The sequence below is a fragment of the Castanea sativa genome, chromosome 6 (genome assembly GCF_040712315.1).
Source record: "Castanea sativa cultivar Marrone di Chiusa Pesio chromosome 6, ASM4071231v1".
Lineage (NCBI taxonomy): Eukaryota > Viridiplantae > Streptophyta > Magnoliopsida > Fagales > Fagaceae > Castanea > Castanea sativa.
Window position 1 is genome coordinate 47,259,404 of NC_134018.1, and position 14,365 is coordinate 47,273,768.

General features: G+C 32.8%; 1 protein-coding gene and 1 long non-coding RNA gene across 2 annotated transcripts; both read right to left on the minus strand.

Annotated features, from left to right (window-relative positions):
- Window positions 1-1,192: 1,192 nt before the first annotated feature.
- LOC142641324 (KIN17-like protein) lies at window positions 1,193-2,630 on the minus strand. Its single transcript, XM_075815734.1, has one exon. The coding sequence runs from the start codon at window positions 2,473-2,475 to the stop codon at window positions 1,315-1,317; it is 1,161 nt and encodes a 386-aa protein (XP_075671849.1). The 5' UTR covers window positions 2,476-2,630; the 3' UTR covers window positions 1,193-1,314.
- A 9,849-nt stretch (window positions 2,631-12,479) lies between these two features.
- Window positions 12,480-12,821, minus strand: LOC142638538 (uncharacterized). The gene is made up of 2 exons (XR_012845026.1): window positions 12,742-12,821; window positions 12,480-12,640 (listed from the first exon to the last, which is right to left on the minus strand). It is a non-coding gene; the product is annotated as an uncharacterized LOC142638538 (long non-coding RNA).
- Window positions 12,822-14,365: the final 1,544 nt, after the last annotated feature.

The window sequence follows — 14,365 nt, forward strand, 5'->3', positions numbered from 1 at the left end:
TGTAGAGATTTCATTTTTTTGGCAACTCACACTGACACACACCCAGTAGGTCTTGAATCTACAACTTCACCTTCCACTTTGTTGTTATGATGGTAGGAGATGTCATTTGAGTTAGAGCTCATTGGCACATGGTAAAGAATGTAATGTAGGAAAAAAAATAGAAAAGGAAATGTACTGGGTTGCCACAATCTATAAGCAGCTATAACAAGTAATGGGTAAAGTAAACGAATATCAACATGCTAAAGGGAACACCTGTACCACCAAGTCCTTAACAATAAGATATCTAGCATCAATGTTGACATTCTAGGGTTATTATGGGTCAGACAATATACAACACTATTTCATATCTGCCAAAGTTTAGGCTGCAGCAAGTTCAAATGTGAACAATCACTAAGGGACACCCCCCCCCCCCCCCCTTTTTAACTCAAGCAGCATTTGTGCGTGCACACACACACACATACTCGTAATTTGAAGGACAAAATGGACAAATATAGCAGCTAACACATAGCAATGTGGTAAATCTTGTTGGTTAATCCAAGTGGTGGGATTCACATTTATGTAAAAGAAATATAATGGTCATCACGACAAAATTTGCAAAGATGCACCTAGGAAGCTGCTCCAAGTGTTTGTTAGGCAATAACTTTTTCTTTTAACTTTTTAAATTATTTGCTTATGTACAGATTTTTAAGCCTTAATTTTTCTAGGTAAAACTATATTTTAACCAACTTTCAACAAAAAGCTACATTCAAATGCACTAGTCTTCTTCCATTTGGTCCTTCCTACTCTCAACCTTGTTCCTCAACTTGTCCAAACAGTCACCTTGTGCCCTTTTCTGCGGTACCATTTTAATATTTAACTGTAATTCACACCCCCCCCCCCCCCCCCCCCCAAACTCATGCACACACACACACAAACAGATAAACCCTGAGAACTCTATAAAACATAATTCAGCTCACACGAAAATTTTCCATCTACACTATATGGAGTAACAAGATTGGACATTTACTTACTAGTAACCACTTTTAATATACTACATTCCCTTGTTTATTAGTTTTCTTTAAAAATAATTCTATAAGGATGGATATTCTATTAGATATATAAATAAGAAAACTAAATGAATTCCAAAACAGGGTTCTCCATTATTTCCTTCACAAGCAGTATCCAAGTCATTAATCCAAGAGAAACATAAATATTTCAGAACACAAGAAACATCATACATTCATTCAACAGATTAAAGTTTCTTAACAGAATGAAGTTTTGACAAACAACTAAACATAACCAATATATAATCCATTATCATTATTCTAATCAAACTCACTGGGCAAGTTTACAAATATCCTCATACTCAACAGCTTTAAGCACTCTACCAACATAGGCACCCTTCTCTATCTGCACCTTGGCGCAAAACTTCTCCGTATCAACCCCCAACAACTTGGCAATCGCGCCGCGATACGCCCCATTCACAATCTTCACGAGTCCCCCAATTTGTGGAATCACGGTCTCGAGCTCCAACTGATCAACTCTCAACACATGCTTACTCTCAAGCATCTCAATTTCCCCAACATACTTATCAATCACTTTCTTCACAACCCCTTTTTGCTTATAGTAACCCTTGTCGGCCAAAGCTTTGCTCATAACCTTAACAACAATTCCCTCACACAACCAATAGTCCTTCCTATTAATCCTCTCCTTCTTCATCTCCTCCTCCCTCATCATCTCCCCCAAAACCGACTTATTATTATTATTCGTCTTCGCCACACTGGCTTTGTTATCGGTTTCCATTTCATCAAACACCAATTTCGAACCCTCTCCTCTCTCTTTCGGCTTCAAATTTGACGAGGCGAGCTTCAAACCGATCTTAACACCAGCTTCGGGTTTCAATTCCCTAACAGGTTCAGCCTCGAGAGGCTTCGGAGGCTCGGCGAATAACTCAGCGGCTTTCTCGATCTGCTTCTGAATCTCTCTCTCTTGCTTCTCTTCCTCGGCCAAATCGGCCTTGATTCGCTTATTTTTCAATCTCTCTTTGAACAAAGTCTCCGAATCTCTATCTATATACGTAATGAACCAACCTTTAGGCGTTTCCTCGACCTTACACTTGCCGGTTCGACCGAGATACTTGACGAACTCAGTGAGCGTGGCCCACTCGGTCGAGTTCATGTGGACGTGGTGGCGATCGTTGATGTACTCGTTGTAAACGACGGTGGCGGCGATGCGACTGAACCGGTGGCTACGCTTCATGTGGTCCAAGAAAGTGCGTTCGAACTCTTCGGAGTATCCTTCGACGATTCGGGTCGGGTTTTGGCCGAAAACCTCCATCTGACGCTGGTGGCTCTCGCTCATACAGTGGCACTTGAAACCGTTCTCGTCGCGACATTGCTTCTGGCACATCTGGCAGTACCATCGGAGCTTCTGGAGCCCCTTCGCTTTGATCCGATTCGCGATCGCTTTTGGCGTTAGGAACTCGTTCTTCCCCATTGAGATTTGTAGCTGTGTTGCACTGTGATGGATTTGGTTTCTTTGCCCTCAATGGCTGAATTGAAAATCAACGTAGAAACCATAAAATCCTAATCCAATTTCCCAAATCAGGTTCCAAGAGAAAAAATAAAAAGAAAGAAAGTGAAGGGACGAATCCTATGGTTTTTGGAATCATACGGTACTTTGGGCCTATAGTCGAAGATGGTAGGCTGTCCGGAATTTAATCATTTTGGGCTTTTCCGAGTGGATAACTTGTACAACCCAACTTCTTTGGGCTTTTTCAAGTACAATATATAGTTTCTTTTTTTTTGGTCTTAAGAACCGAAAATGATATCTTGCTATGCCGGGTGCAAGATATACCACCTCCTTAAGAACGAAGTGCAATATATATTTAAAGAACAAAACTTAGGGCAATACTTTTAGTGTTAATTAAGGTAATTTTAATTTAACATTTTTAACCAATTAAAATTTATTTTATGAAATAGTTAATCAAGTTACCAACAGAAGTGAACAATGAAACCAAAATTGAAGCAAAGTTAAAATAAATAATGGGCCAAAATGAAAATTTTTGAAATACAATGTAAAAATGAAAACAACCTCATATTTTAATGGAGAAAAATATTATTTAATCTTTAAAATTTCTTGAAGATGGTGGTGGTGATGATGTGGATGTGTAGGGTTAAAAAAAAAATTATATTATAGGTAATCAAAATATGATATATAGTTTTATGATTTAATTAGTTGCTAACCCGTGCGATGCATGAGATAGTTAAATAAAATTGAGTTAAAAATGAAGGAAAATAAATAATTTAGTTCAAAATAAATGTTCAACTAAAAAATTGGTAAAAAATACAATTAGTTTTTACTTTCTTTGAAATTGAACCTAACAACAGAATCATACATATGTGAGGACAATGAAAATGATATCAAAGACATTAAATTCACAACTACATTAAATTTAAAGATCAAAGACATTTGTTTCACATCATTATATTAAATGATTAAAGCCTTTAAAATGAGTAAGGAAGACACAAACTTTTGCAAACCAAGAACAGAGAGTAATTTGGTAGAATTGTAAAGTAATGATTTCTTTCATATGCAAAAATATCATCCAAAGTATTAAGTGTCAAAAATATAATCCAAAGTATAAAGTGTCTAATGGAACCATAGAACATGAAAATATATGCTGACTAAGATACAAATAGCTTAATTAAATTTTATGACTAATCAACAACAACATGGTGTGAAAATTGTTTAACAAAAAAAGAGGAGTATCTAACGATCAAACATATGTATCTAACAATTCTAACCATAAAGCAACTACAACATGAGAATTTGGTTCAAAGTATTAAAACAATAACTAAATTTACAAAATGCCCTTTATATATTAATAGTGATGGTGTTCTTTTAGGAAAAGATGAACAAATGAAATTTAATAAACTTACTATTATATATTGAACGCTATTTTACAACTAAAATCTCATACTACTTTGAATATGATTCTTCTTAGTTTTTTTTTTTTCCTTGAATGCTTAGGCTCTCCAAGTGCCATTAGTAGTTGGAAGAATTGTAGCTTGAGCTTCATAGCTTTGGTGAAATAAAAGCTTTTGCCAAATCAAACAAATGTTAGACAAAAAACACCTTATTTGCGTCCCTCTTCCTTAAAAAGAAAAGAAAAAAAAAAGAAAAAAGAAGCAGCATGAATAACATTCTCTACTGTGGGTTTCAATTACAAAATCTCATCAAGATTTACAAAATCTCACACATTATTTCAGCTCTCTTAAGCATAACTTTTAATTTCTCACAAACCAAAAACACAATAAGTAAATAAAGTAAGATCTGTATTTTCTTCTTTACACGACACTCAAAGCAACCTTAAAAATGGTTTGCAGACAACTATCTGAAAAAAAAAAAAAAAAATCCCCTAAAACTCCTTTCACATGTTCTTAGAGATTAAAATTACATAGCAAAGGATATCATCAATTGTTATGCTATTTCCAAGTAAAGCAGAATAGATTCACAACAATGAAATTTCCCACCAAAGCAATTCATTTTTATTTCTAATTGAAGAGACAAAAACACAAACCATAATATGAAATGAATGTGCTAAAAAAAAAAGCAATTGGTGACAAAACATGACACTATGGTTGTGGATTTAAAATACAACATGTGACCACAAAGTGCATTGAGCACCAGAAATATTAGACTTTTTTTTTTTTTTTTTTTTGAGAAACAGAAAGGTTGGACTGTAATGATGTAATTGAAGAAGTTGATCACCAAATATGTTACTGCATGTTAAATTAACAACATAGTAGAGAATACAGTGTGTTTGGGGGCAGATTTAACTATACATTTGAACCTAAAATTTAAATCTTTATCAAATTTAAATAAGTCTATAATCATTTCTATTAAAGATGAAGAATAATTGATTGATAGTTGCTATCATAGGCGGTTTGCCAGCTGAGGAAATTGCTGCAGAAGCCAAGAAGTTTGAGGTTTTTTATTATTATTTATTTTTTAAATATAATGACTCTAGAACTGTGCAAAACTTCATTGTATAAAGTTAAAAGTTATATATTCTATACAATTAAAAGTTTTATATTTTACTGATAGATTGAGAAATAAAACTACAGTTAAGAAAATGAATAAACTTGACATCTACACTGCTTTAAAGAACAGAAAAGCAAGGTTGTGGCTTAATTTATTTGATACACTCATCATTTGCTGATCATAAAGGCAAAAAAATATTAAATTCCCATATCATTTGCATCTTTTTTTTTATAAAAAAAATAGCTTTAGCAATGCAATTGACCGTTGCTTTTGTTCATTTTTATTTCTAATTGAATTTGAGCTCTGCCCCGAATTCTCACCTACATGCTCTATATGCCTTTTTCTTTTTCTTTTTGCTTTTGCTTTTGCTTCTTTAAATTTTAAATTTTTTGAAACAAATATTCAAGTTATTTGGTTCACACATTATTTCTACTTACTGATGCATAACTTTTAATTTCTCACAAACCAAAAAACACAATAAGTAAATAAAGTAAGACCGATCTATATTTTCTTCTTTACACAACATTCAAAGCAACCTTAAAAATGGTTTGCAAACAACTATCTGGAATTTCCCAGCAAAGCAATTCAGTTTTATTTCTAATTGAAGAAACAAAAACACAAAGCATAATAAGAAATGAATGTGCTAAAAAAACAATTGGTGAAAAAACATGACACTATGGTTGTAGTTTTAAAATACAGCATGTCACAGTATTGGCGGTTTTTCTGTAGCGTCTATCAGAATTGAACCAAAGGATAGAGCTCCAATTAAAAACCACAGGAATCAAAACAATCATCCACGCCACAACAAAGCAATTCATTGTTATTTCTAATTGAACAAAAAATTACAATGTCTGCACCTTTGCTAAGCTTGTCCTCCTTGGATTCCAAAAGATAAGTTGCAAAACAACAGGGCTTTGAACATTTACATTCCAACTTATTTCCAATCGGTCAATGGGCATGGTTGCCTAAGCCAGAAGGACAATTTCATAATTGGTTATTAATCCCACCTATAGCTTATTTCATAAATTAAAACCTCCCTTAAGCATAAAAATAAGACATAGAAAAGAAAAACAGTAGTAAGGAAAGTATGAAAATAAAAGAACCTAGGAAAGTACTATGGCTTTGTAAAAGACTGACTTTTCCATTATATTTTGGAAGTAAAACCGAATAGGTTGTGGCAAGATACAATGTTTTGGATGAAAGTTGACCCACAATTCTCTGATTTGCCAAAGCACACTCCATTAAATCCGTGAATTACAAGAACAACGCAGAGATATAGATGAGACTTAAAGAGTCCATATCCGTATCAATTTTCCTGGGCTTCTCTCTCTCTCTCTCTCTCTCTCTCTCTCTCTCTCTGTGTTTCTTAATTAATCAATAATATCTCTGTCAAAGACCCAAACTCTCAGACCAATAATAAAGATTCAATTTTGAATGTGTGTTTGTCTTCCTTATAATCTCAGAAACTGAGTTATGCGTTCAAAACCGAGCAGCAAACCATTACTACCAATCCATATAACAAATGTAATAAGGGAAACAAAAATCATCAAGCAAAAGAATGGAGAGATAGCTCAACCGAAGTAGCCACGTTCTGTGAGGAGAGGAAGATAGGAATACACTGAGAAAGAGAAAGGCTCTTCTTCGATCCAGAGAGTTTGCGGTTTTTGTAGGTGGTGGTGGTGGTGCTGCTTGCTGAGTTGTGGTGGTTATGGGTGAAACAACAAAGGAGAAGGGGATTAGGAGAAATAGGGTCTGAGGAAGGAGAAATAGGGTTTGTGGGTATGGTGGGTATTGATTGAGTGGGTTTTGCGTTTATGGGTTTTAGAAAAGTTTTATGTTGCGTGATTTTTTTTATTAATTTTTTTTTTTTTAATATTGTGCTGACGTGAAAAATTATGGGAACTTCAGAGGCTTCGGTTATATATATATATATATATATATATATATATATATATATAGATTAAATAAGTGGACATATGGTAAAAAAGAGCTGGATTCTTTTTTTTTTCTTTTTTTTTTTTGAGAGGAAAAAGAGTTGGATTCATCATTCAAGTCAAAAGTTGTTCAAATATTACAAATTTTTGATATGTATGCTCAAAAGATAAGAGGTTGATCATATGTTGCTCATATTTTTTGTACCATAAATGATATTTGAGTAAGTCATGTTTTAATGGAAAGTAGAGTTTTGAATCTTCAAAGCATATACAAATTCTACTTAATTTGAATTTGAAATAAGTGAAATATAATGGTTTAAAGTTGACATTGTTGTTTTGGTTATCCCTAAAAGTTCTTATATAGTCCAGCAAATAGAACACATAATAGGACTTAAATTGATGATGTAATTGGCTTGATTGACAAAATTCACAATTTTCGTTTGATCTAGATTAATTTTCAATCTATCCGCCAATAGTTTCGACACTTCTTTGATCAATTGAAGAGCCGTCGAAATTCCAAAGGCTTGCCTTTCTTTAAACTGAACTTAGATCTTCATCTTGGACTTGAAAAAAACCACTTTGGACTTAATAAAACTCAATATATATATATATATATATATATATATATATATATATATATTTTGCATGAGTTGCCAACACACTTAATCTATTAAACCTAACATTAATATCAACATCTAATACCCTAAGACTTTCTTCTATATAATTTAATATTGATGCATTTAATTAGTATCAATATATAACTCCCTAATAACTTGCTTATAAATAAAAAATAAGAAAAAAAAAAATAACACCTAAATTATACAAATTTTGAGTACCTAGTTAAGGCCAAGAGACTTGTATCTTAGTTAACACCTCTTATGTATTTAATGGGGAATCATCCAAACCTGAACAAATCTGATCTCTTGAAACTTCAATGGTGTTGGTTAGGTTTAGACCCCTACAACGACTTACTACTGATTTTTCTAAGTTTAGTGTTTAAACAAGTTAATTCAAATCTCAATCACAATGGGTGACACAATAGAAAATTAAAAAAAAAAAAAACTATACACACATATAGAGACATGAAGGTATGGTTAGGTTTCACTCATTGTTTTGGTTATTTACCTCTCATTGACGGGAGAGAGAGGGTGAAGGCATGCGAGAATGCAAAGAATTCACTCTAAATTTACAAGAGCCTCCGCCTTCGTTCTACCGTGATTAGGGTTTATTTTTCGTTAATATAAATGGTTACAAATCAATGGTTAAATGACTATTTTCATATTTGGAAAAAAAATACTAATATGAAAAATTACTAGGAAGCAAGTCAATTTCAATTCCCTCGCTTGCCATTTTCATCTTCGCTCAACCAAGATCTTCACAACAACTTCAACTTTCATCTTTTCTTTTCCCTATTGACTTAGTTGAATGCAACTCACAAAAACAAGATACATGGAAATTGATGCAAATACACATTTGAAACTTTTGATATGAAATTTTGCTAATACTCATATAATCCTAATAAATAGAAATACATGTAGTTTTTGCCGTAAGAATAGCATGTTTAAGGCTCCCAAAATTGGGAAAAATGGGCATTTTTCCATAATTTACAAACAATGCAGCAAAATGCCCATATTTTGAAATTATTTAGCAAAATGTCCCTACTTTTGAAAGTCGACTTTAATAAAATTGAGTTTTGTGTAAAACTTGATATCCTCAAAATTGAGATTTATGTATATTTTTAAGTGAAACCCGACATTAGCAATGTTGAGTTTCACTTAAATTTTCAAAAAAATTTAAGTGGCAAAATATGCATAGAACTCGATATTGCTAATGTCGAGTTTCACCGGTAAATTAGGGGCATTTTGCTGCATAATTTGTAAATTAGGGGCAAATGTCCATTTTCCTTTTAAAATTTCATAGCTTGGGTTTTAATTAAAGATTTCGGATCTAGAATACTCTGAAACATAAAAAGGATTATAATAATGTGATCATTACCTTAAAAATGGGCTTTTGCTCTTATTTTTTTATTATTATAAAAATCCAACATTTGTCGCCATTATGAAACTATTAAGCACCGTGTCCATGTTTTGAAATTCGATTTTCTAAAAATTGATTTTCATTGTAACTCGATTTTATGATTATCGAGTTTTAGGTAAGTTTTTCCATAGAACTTGATTTTAGTAAAATTGAGTTCCAAATCGAGTTCCAGCTGGATTTTTTAAATTGGGAAAAGTCATGGGTGCTCCTCCATCATTGCAAAAACTTACTTAGAACTCGATAATCATAAAATCGAGTTTCAAAATAGGGACATATTGCTTAATAGTTTCAAAATAGAAATATTGTGCTAGATATTTTAAAAAATAAGGGCAAAAGCCCATTTTCCTCAACTGTTTCTCAAGAAAGAAGGAAAAAAAAAAATAGAACATATAACTTATAGAAATTTAAAGTGATAATGAAGCCACCAAATTATTTAATTATATAAGGAAGAAGCCACCAAAACTGATAGAGCTAGAATAGGTAAACTCATTATTATTATTATTATTATTATTATTATTATTATTATTAATTTTTCAAATATTAATACGTATTTTTTAATTTTATTTTTATAGTAAGCTTACATGGTCGAATTCGAATTGCCTTGCAGTTGCACGGCTCAAATTTGAAAGAATGATTTTCCTTCTATTTTAAAGGGAAATAATGAAATATCTCTCAAATACAGATATTTCCCTATTTCAACTTAGCAAAAATTTACTTTACTAGAGATGTTATGTCCACAATATTTTTATAATTTTTTCACAACAAATTACAGGTGGTTAGTTGTTATTGGTTCAAATTTGAACCAAATACAAAGATTACTTTTTTGCTCCAACAATAACAGCCAATAACAATCTGCCATTTATAAATTGTTGTAAAAATGTTGTGAAAATGTTGTCGACATATCATTTCTCTTTATTGTACGGATACCAAAAAAAAAAAAAAAAAAAAACCGAAACCCTAGCTACATACATAAGACTATTCGACTATGGTGTACATCTCTCTCTCTCTCTCTCTCTCTCTCTCTCTCTCTTTGTTTGAAAGCTGAATTGCTTTCAGTGATTGTTGAGACGCTGTATCCATGCGTGGGACTGTCAAAAACCCCTTCCTATGTTGCCTTCACTGGCAATGAGTGCTTGATTGGGGATGCTGCCAATAACCAAGTTGCCAGAAACCCTACCAACTCTATCTTTGGTAATCTAAATCTCCATACTTTTTATTAGTTTTTTTTTTTTTTTTTTTTCTATTTATTTTTGTCTGCAGCATCCAACTCTCCAAGTTGACAAAATTGACAAAACTCAGTTTTTCGTGGGTTCCATTAAAAAAAAAAAATTATGATCCCAACATAATTTGTGGTTTCTGGCATTCCTCCAGCATCCAGGGGTGTTGGAAAGTTAATAGTTTGTTTTGATCTTGATATCGATGATATCTCGAATGTTTCTGTGACAGAGAAGACCACTGGTGTGAAAGGGAAGATCATTATTACCAATGATAAGTGGAGACTGTCCAATGAAGAGGTTGAGAGAATGGTCCAGGAGGCAAAGAGTTACAAGGTTGAAGATGATGATCACATGAAGAAGGTTATGGCAAAGTTATCAATCGACCAAAATTTCAACATTTAAATGACAGAAAGATCGTATTTGAGAGCTGCCATTGCCAACCAGCACCATGGCCATGCAAGCCAGGGTAGTATATCTGATGGAGATTGAAATTTTGACCATGTAGCACCAGTTGATCAGAGATGGTAACTTTTTATCCAGAAAAAAAAAGATAGTAATTTTTTTTGTTTTTGTTCCTGATATGATTTCGATGGTAACCGTTTATCCAAAAAAAAAAAAAAAAATAGAGATGGTAATTGTTTTTGTTCCTGCTATGAGTTAATTCTTTTACTTATCATTCAGCAAATTCAAAACCCTCTAATTATACCACAAATTAAATGTATAATTTAGTTGACATTTCTTCGTGCATATCTAATGGAGAATCATCCAGACCTGAAGCAATCCACTCTCTTGAAGCTTCAATGATATTGTTGGTTAGGTTTAAAACCTGTCCCTAAAACGACTTACTACCGATTTTTCAAAGTTAATTGAGCGTTTAAACAAGTTAATTCAAATCTCAATCACAATGGATAGCACAACGAAATATTAAATCACTACGCACACACATAGATACATGATGTGATTAATTTCCCAAAGTAACATGTAAGAGATAAAAACTCTTTGGTATATAGTCCAGTAAACAAAATCTACTACAAAGATAGTTGCACTACATATAATGACTTACAAAACCTATAGTTATGCAATGTATATATACTTGAACCTTCAACTCTTACTAGCAAAGACTACCATTTGTTTCTCTTCATAGTCTCTAGTCGCTAGTCAAGTTGCCAACTGTAAGTTTGATCTCACGAATACTTCAAGACCTCTTGAAGATTTTAATAAGTCTTATGTATTTTCAGCAATCCAAGACACACACAGGGTTTCACTCATTGTTTTAATTGGTTATTCTCCTCTCATCAATGGGAGAGGGTGAAGGTATATATGTGAGAATACAAATAATTCTATCTAAAGTTACAAGAGCCTCTACCTTCATTCTACTATATCATGGTCCTCTTTCAACTCTAGTGACCATATAGAACTACTACAGGTGCAAAATGGCTGCAATAGATCCCTTTTGTATTCCTTCCCTCTCTAAAAGTGCCATGATAGCAGCCTAAAGCAAACTCAGGCTCTTCACAGTTTGCAATGCCCGCTATTTTATCCATGCTTTTTCTTTAATATTTATGCACTAATTATGCAATACCTCCTTCCCCAAAAACTTCTCTTAAGTGCAATATATCCTAAGAATGAATCATTCAAACTAGTGGTTGTATTCGACACATGAACTTCCACTATTTTTTAGCTTATTTTCTTCTAATATTCTAACATTTGACCACATTATCAGCTTCATTCACAATCCGCATTTTTATAAATTATTGCAGACCAATCCAAACCACAATTAGATGAGCTTTCTTTTCAAAAAAATTAGATGATTTTTAATTTGTTTACAGAAATATATAGTGTTAAAACAAAATCATTACATATGGATTGTGCTTACTTTGTTTTCAGAGAAACCTATTACTATAAGCCTCAAAGCTATATACCCTTTCCCACAACTTTCAATAATTGTTGGAAAGATTACATAAAACACTCATGAAAAACGCATCAAACTCTGAATTGCAAAAGATCATTGAACATACCCATTGTCCCAAGTTAGTTCCTGGAAATTCCATCTATTTATCTAAACTATTAAAGCTATAAACAAATTATCCTCTACAAATCTCTTATTCTTTGTTTTCCTTTTAATTCATTTTTTACTCTTTGCGTAATTTCCACAAGCACTTGGCACACATACTCTATGTCTAGACTTGTACAGACCAGGTTGAAGGATAGTAATTGTATTCGACTTCTAGTCAAGGAGTCTAGCAATGAGAAATACATCAACTTAAGGCAGAAACTAGGAAATATCAATTTAAAAACATATGACTTTATCAAAAGTAATTCTATAGCTGAGGAAGTTTTATCATTGACTTCCTCATCACATCATGATGGGCAAGTTATCTAAATCAGAGTTGCCTAATGCCCAACACTACTCCTCCTACGAGTAGCCTGCAATTAAAGGAGATATATGAAGCCAAAATAGACAAATTGAAAAACAAACCTAAACTCAAAAGCATTTTGCAGTTACATGAAGGAACATCAATGTTTACCTCAAGGAGTAAAAGTACAAGCCCTGCGCCTCCAACAAACCCAATGGACTCACCAAATAACAAAAATGCAAGTATAGCCACTGTTAAAGATTGAGAGTCAATTATTTGGTCATCAAGACTCAATTTCATGTTTAAACTAGCATTTCCATTGGTCAAGAAAGTCAATTTCAATGGCGGTAAATAACAATTCAGCCATTTTTGTGATAAGTAAGAGTAATTATATTAATAAATAATAATTCTAGATTTGCAGTTTAATTATACAAGTTATATACAAAAAATCCAAAATAAAAAACAAAACGTTTATGCTATCTATGGAAAAATAAAGAAATACAAAATTGAAGGTTTGGTTTTCAAGGAGAATTTGAAATTGGATTCATCAATGTATAGAAGATACCTAATCAGAGGTTGGGATAGGTAAAAGTGTGAATATATACAAGATTTGGATGCGATTGTGCCCACTTGGGGAATTTGAAGCAAATAAACACCAACCAAAGTCAAAAACTCTGTTTAGTTGCCGAGAAAATAACAGAAAAACACAAGGAAGAGAGAGAGAGAGAGAGAGAGAGAGAGAGAACCTGTGAGGAGTTGAGAACTTGTGTTTAGGTCGAGAGAGATGTGAGCTATGAAAGAGAGCGGGAGCGAGAGCATGAGAGCCTATCTTAACGTTTTAAGGTATAGTGGTTCAAACTTACATTTTCAGTTTTTAAATAACCTTATACATATTTTTACACACTTTTTTACAACACGTATTTTAAAAAATTACAAATAACATTACTCAAACTCCTCTACCAAACGGGCTCTTAAACTCTCTGAGTTTAAAATGAGCTTTTATACAATATAGTGTTATACAATGCAATATAGTGCTCTTGATTTCCAACGTTTTACAACCGTTGATACAAAATTTAGTTTATTTTATCCGTAGTTGATCAAGCTGTTGATAAAACTATTCTCTCTTTAATATTTTTTGACCCCCTCTTACTACGGTGCTTGAAGAAAAAAACTAAAATCAAATACTTTTTAATACTTTTTCCAACAGTTAGAACAACTACAAAGATTATAAGTATATAAATTTCCTTATTTTTACTCTATAGCTGTACTCAACCGTAGAAAATTAAGCTTTTATTTACATTTTTTTTTGTGACCATGAATATAAATATGTTGAAAAAGCTCAAGTTTGGTGTAGTGAATTAGGAATTCTAGCTGCTTTCGGAGCCAACAAACATTAAAAGGTTACTTGCATCCATTAACCAGCGAATTGCCTTGTAAGGCTCAAATTTAAAAGAAAGATTTTCCACTTATTTTAAAGGGAAATAATGAAATACTATCTTTCAAATACACATATTTCCCTATTTTAACGTAGCAAAAATTTACGCATAAGGATATACCAAAAAAAAAAAAAAACCCAGAACCCTACATACATAAGACTATTCGACTATGTTGTACTCTCTCTCTCTCTCTCTCTTGAAAGCTGAATCGATTTTAGTGGCTGTTGAGACTTGCAAAAGAGTCTTCTATTCTATGTTCATGGCTGGCAAATCATTGTTACCAAAAAAGAGAAAGGGTGGTGGCGAAGGTGAAAGCTCGGTGATCGGTATCGATCTTGGGATGATGTACTCATGCGGGG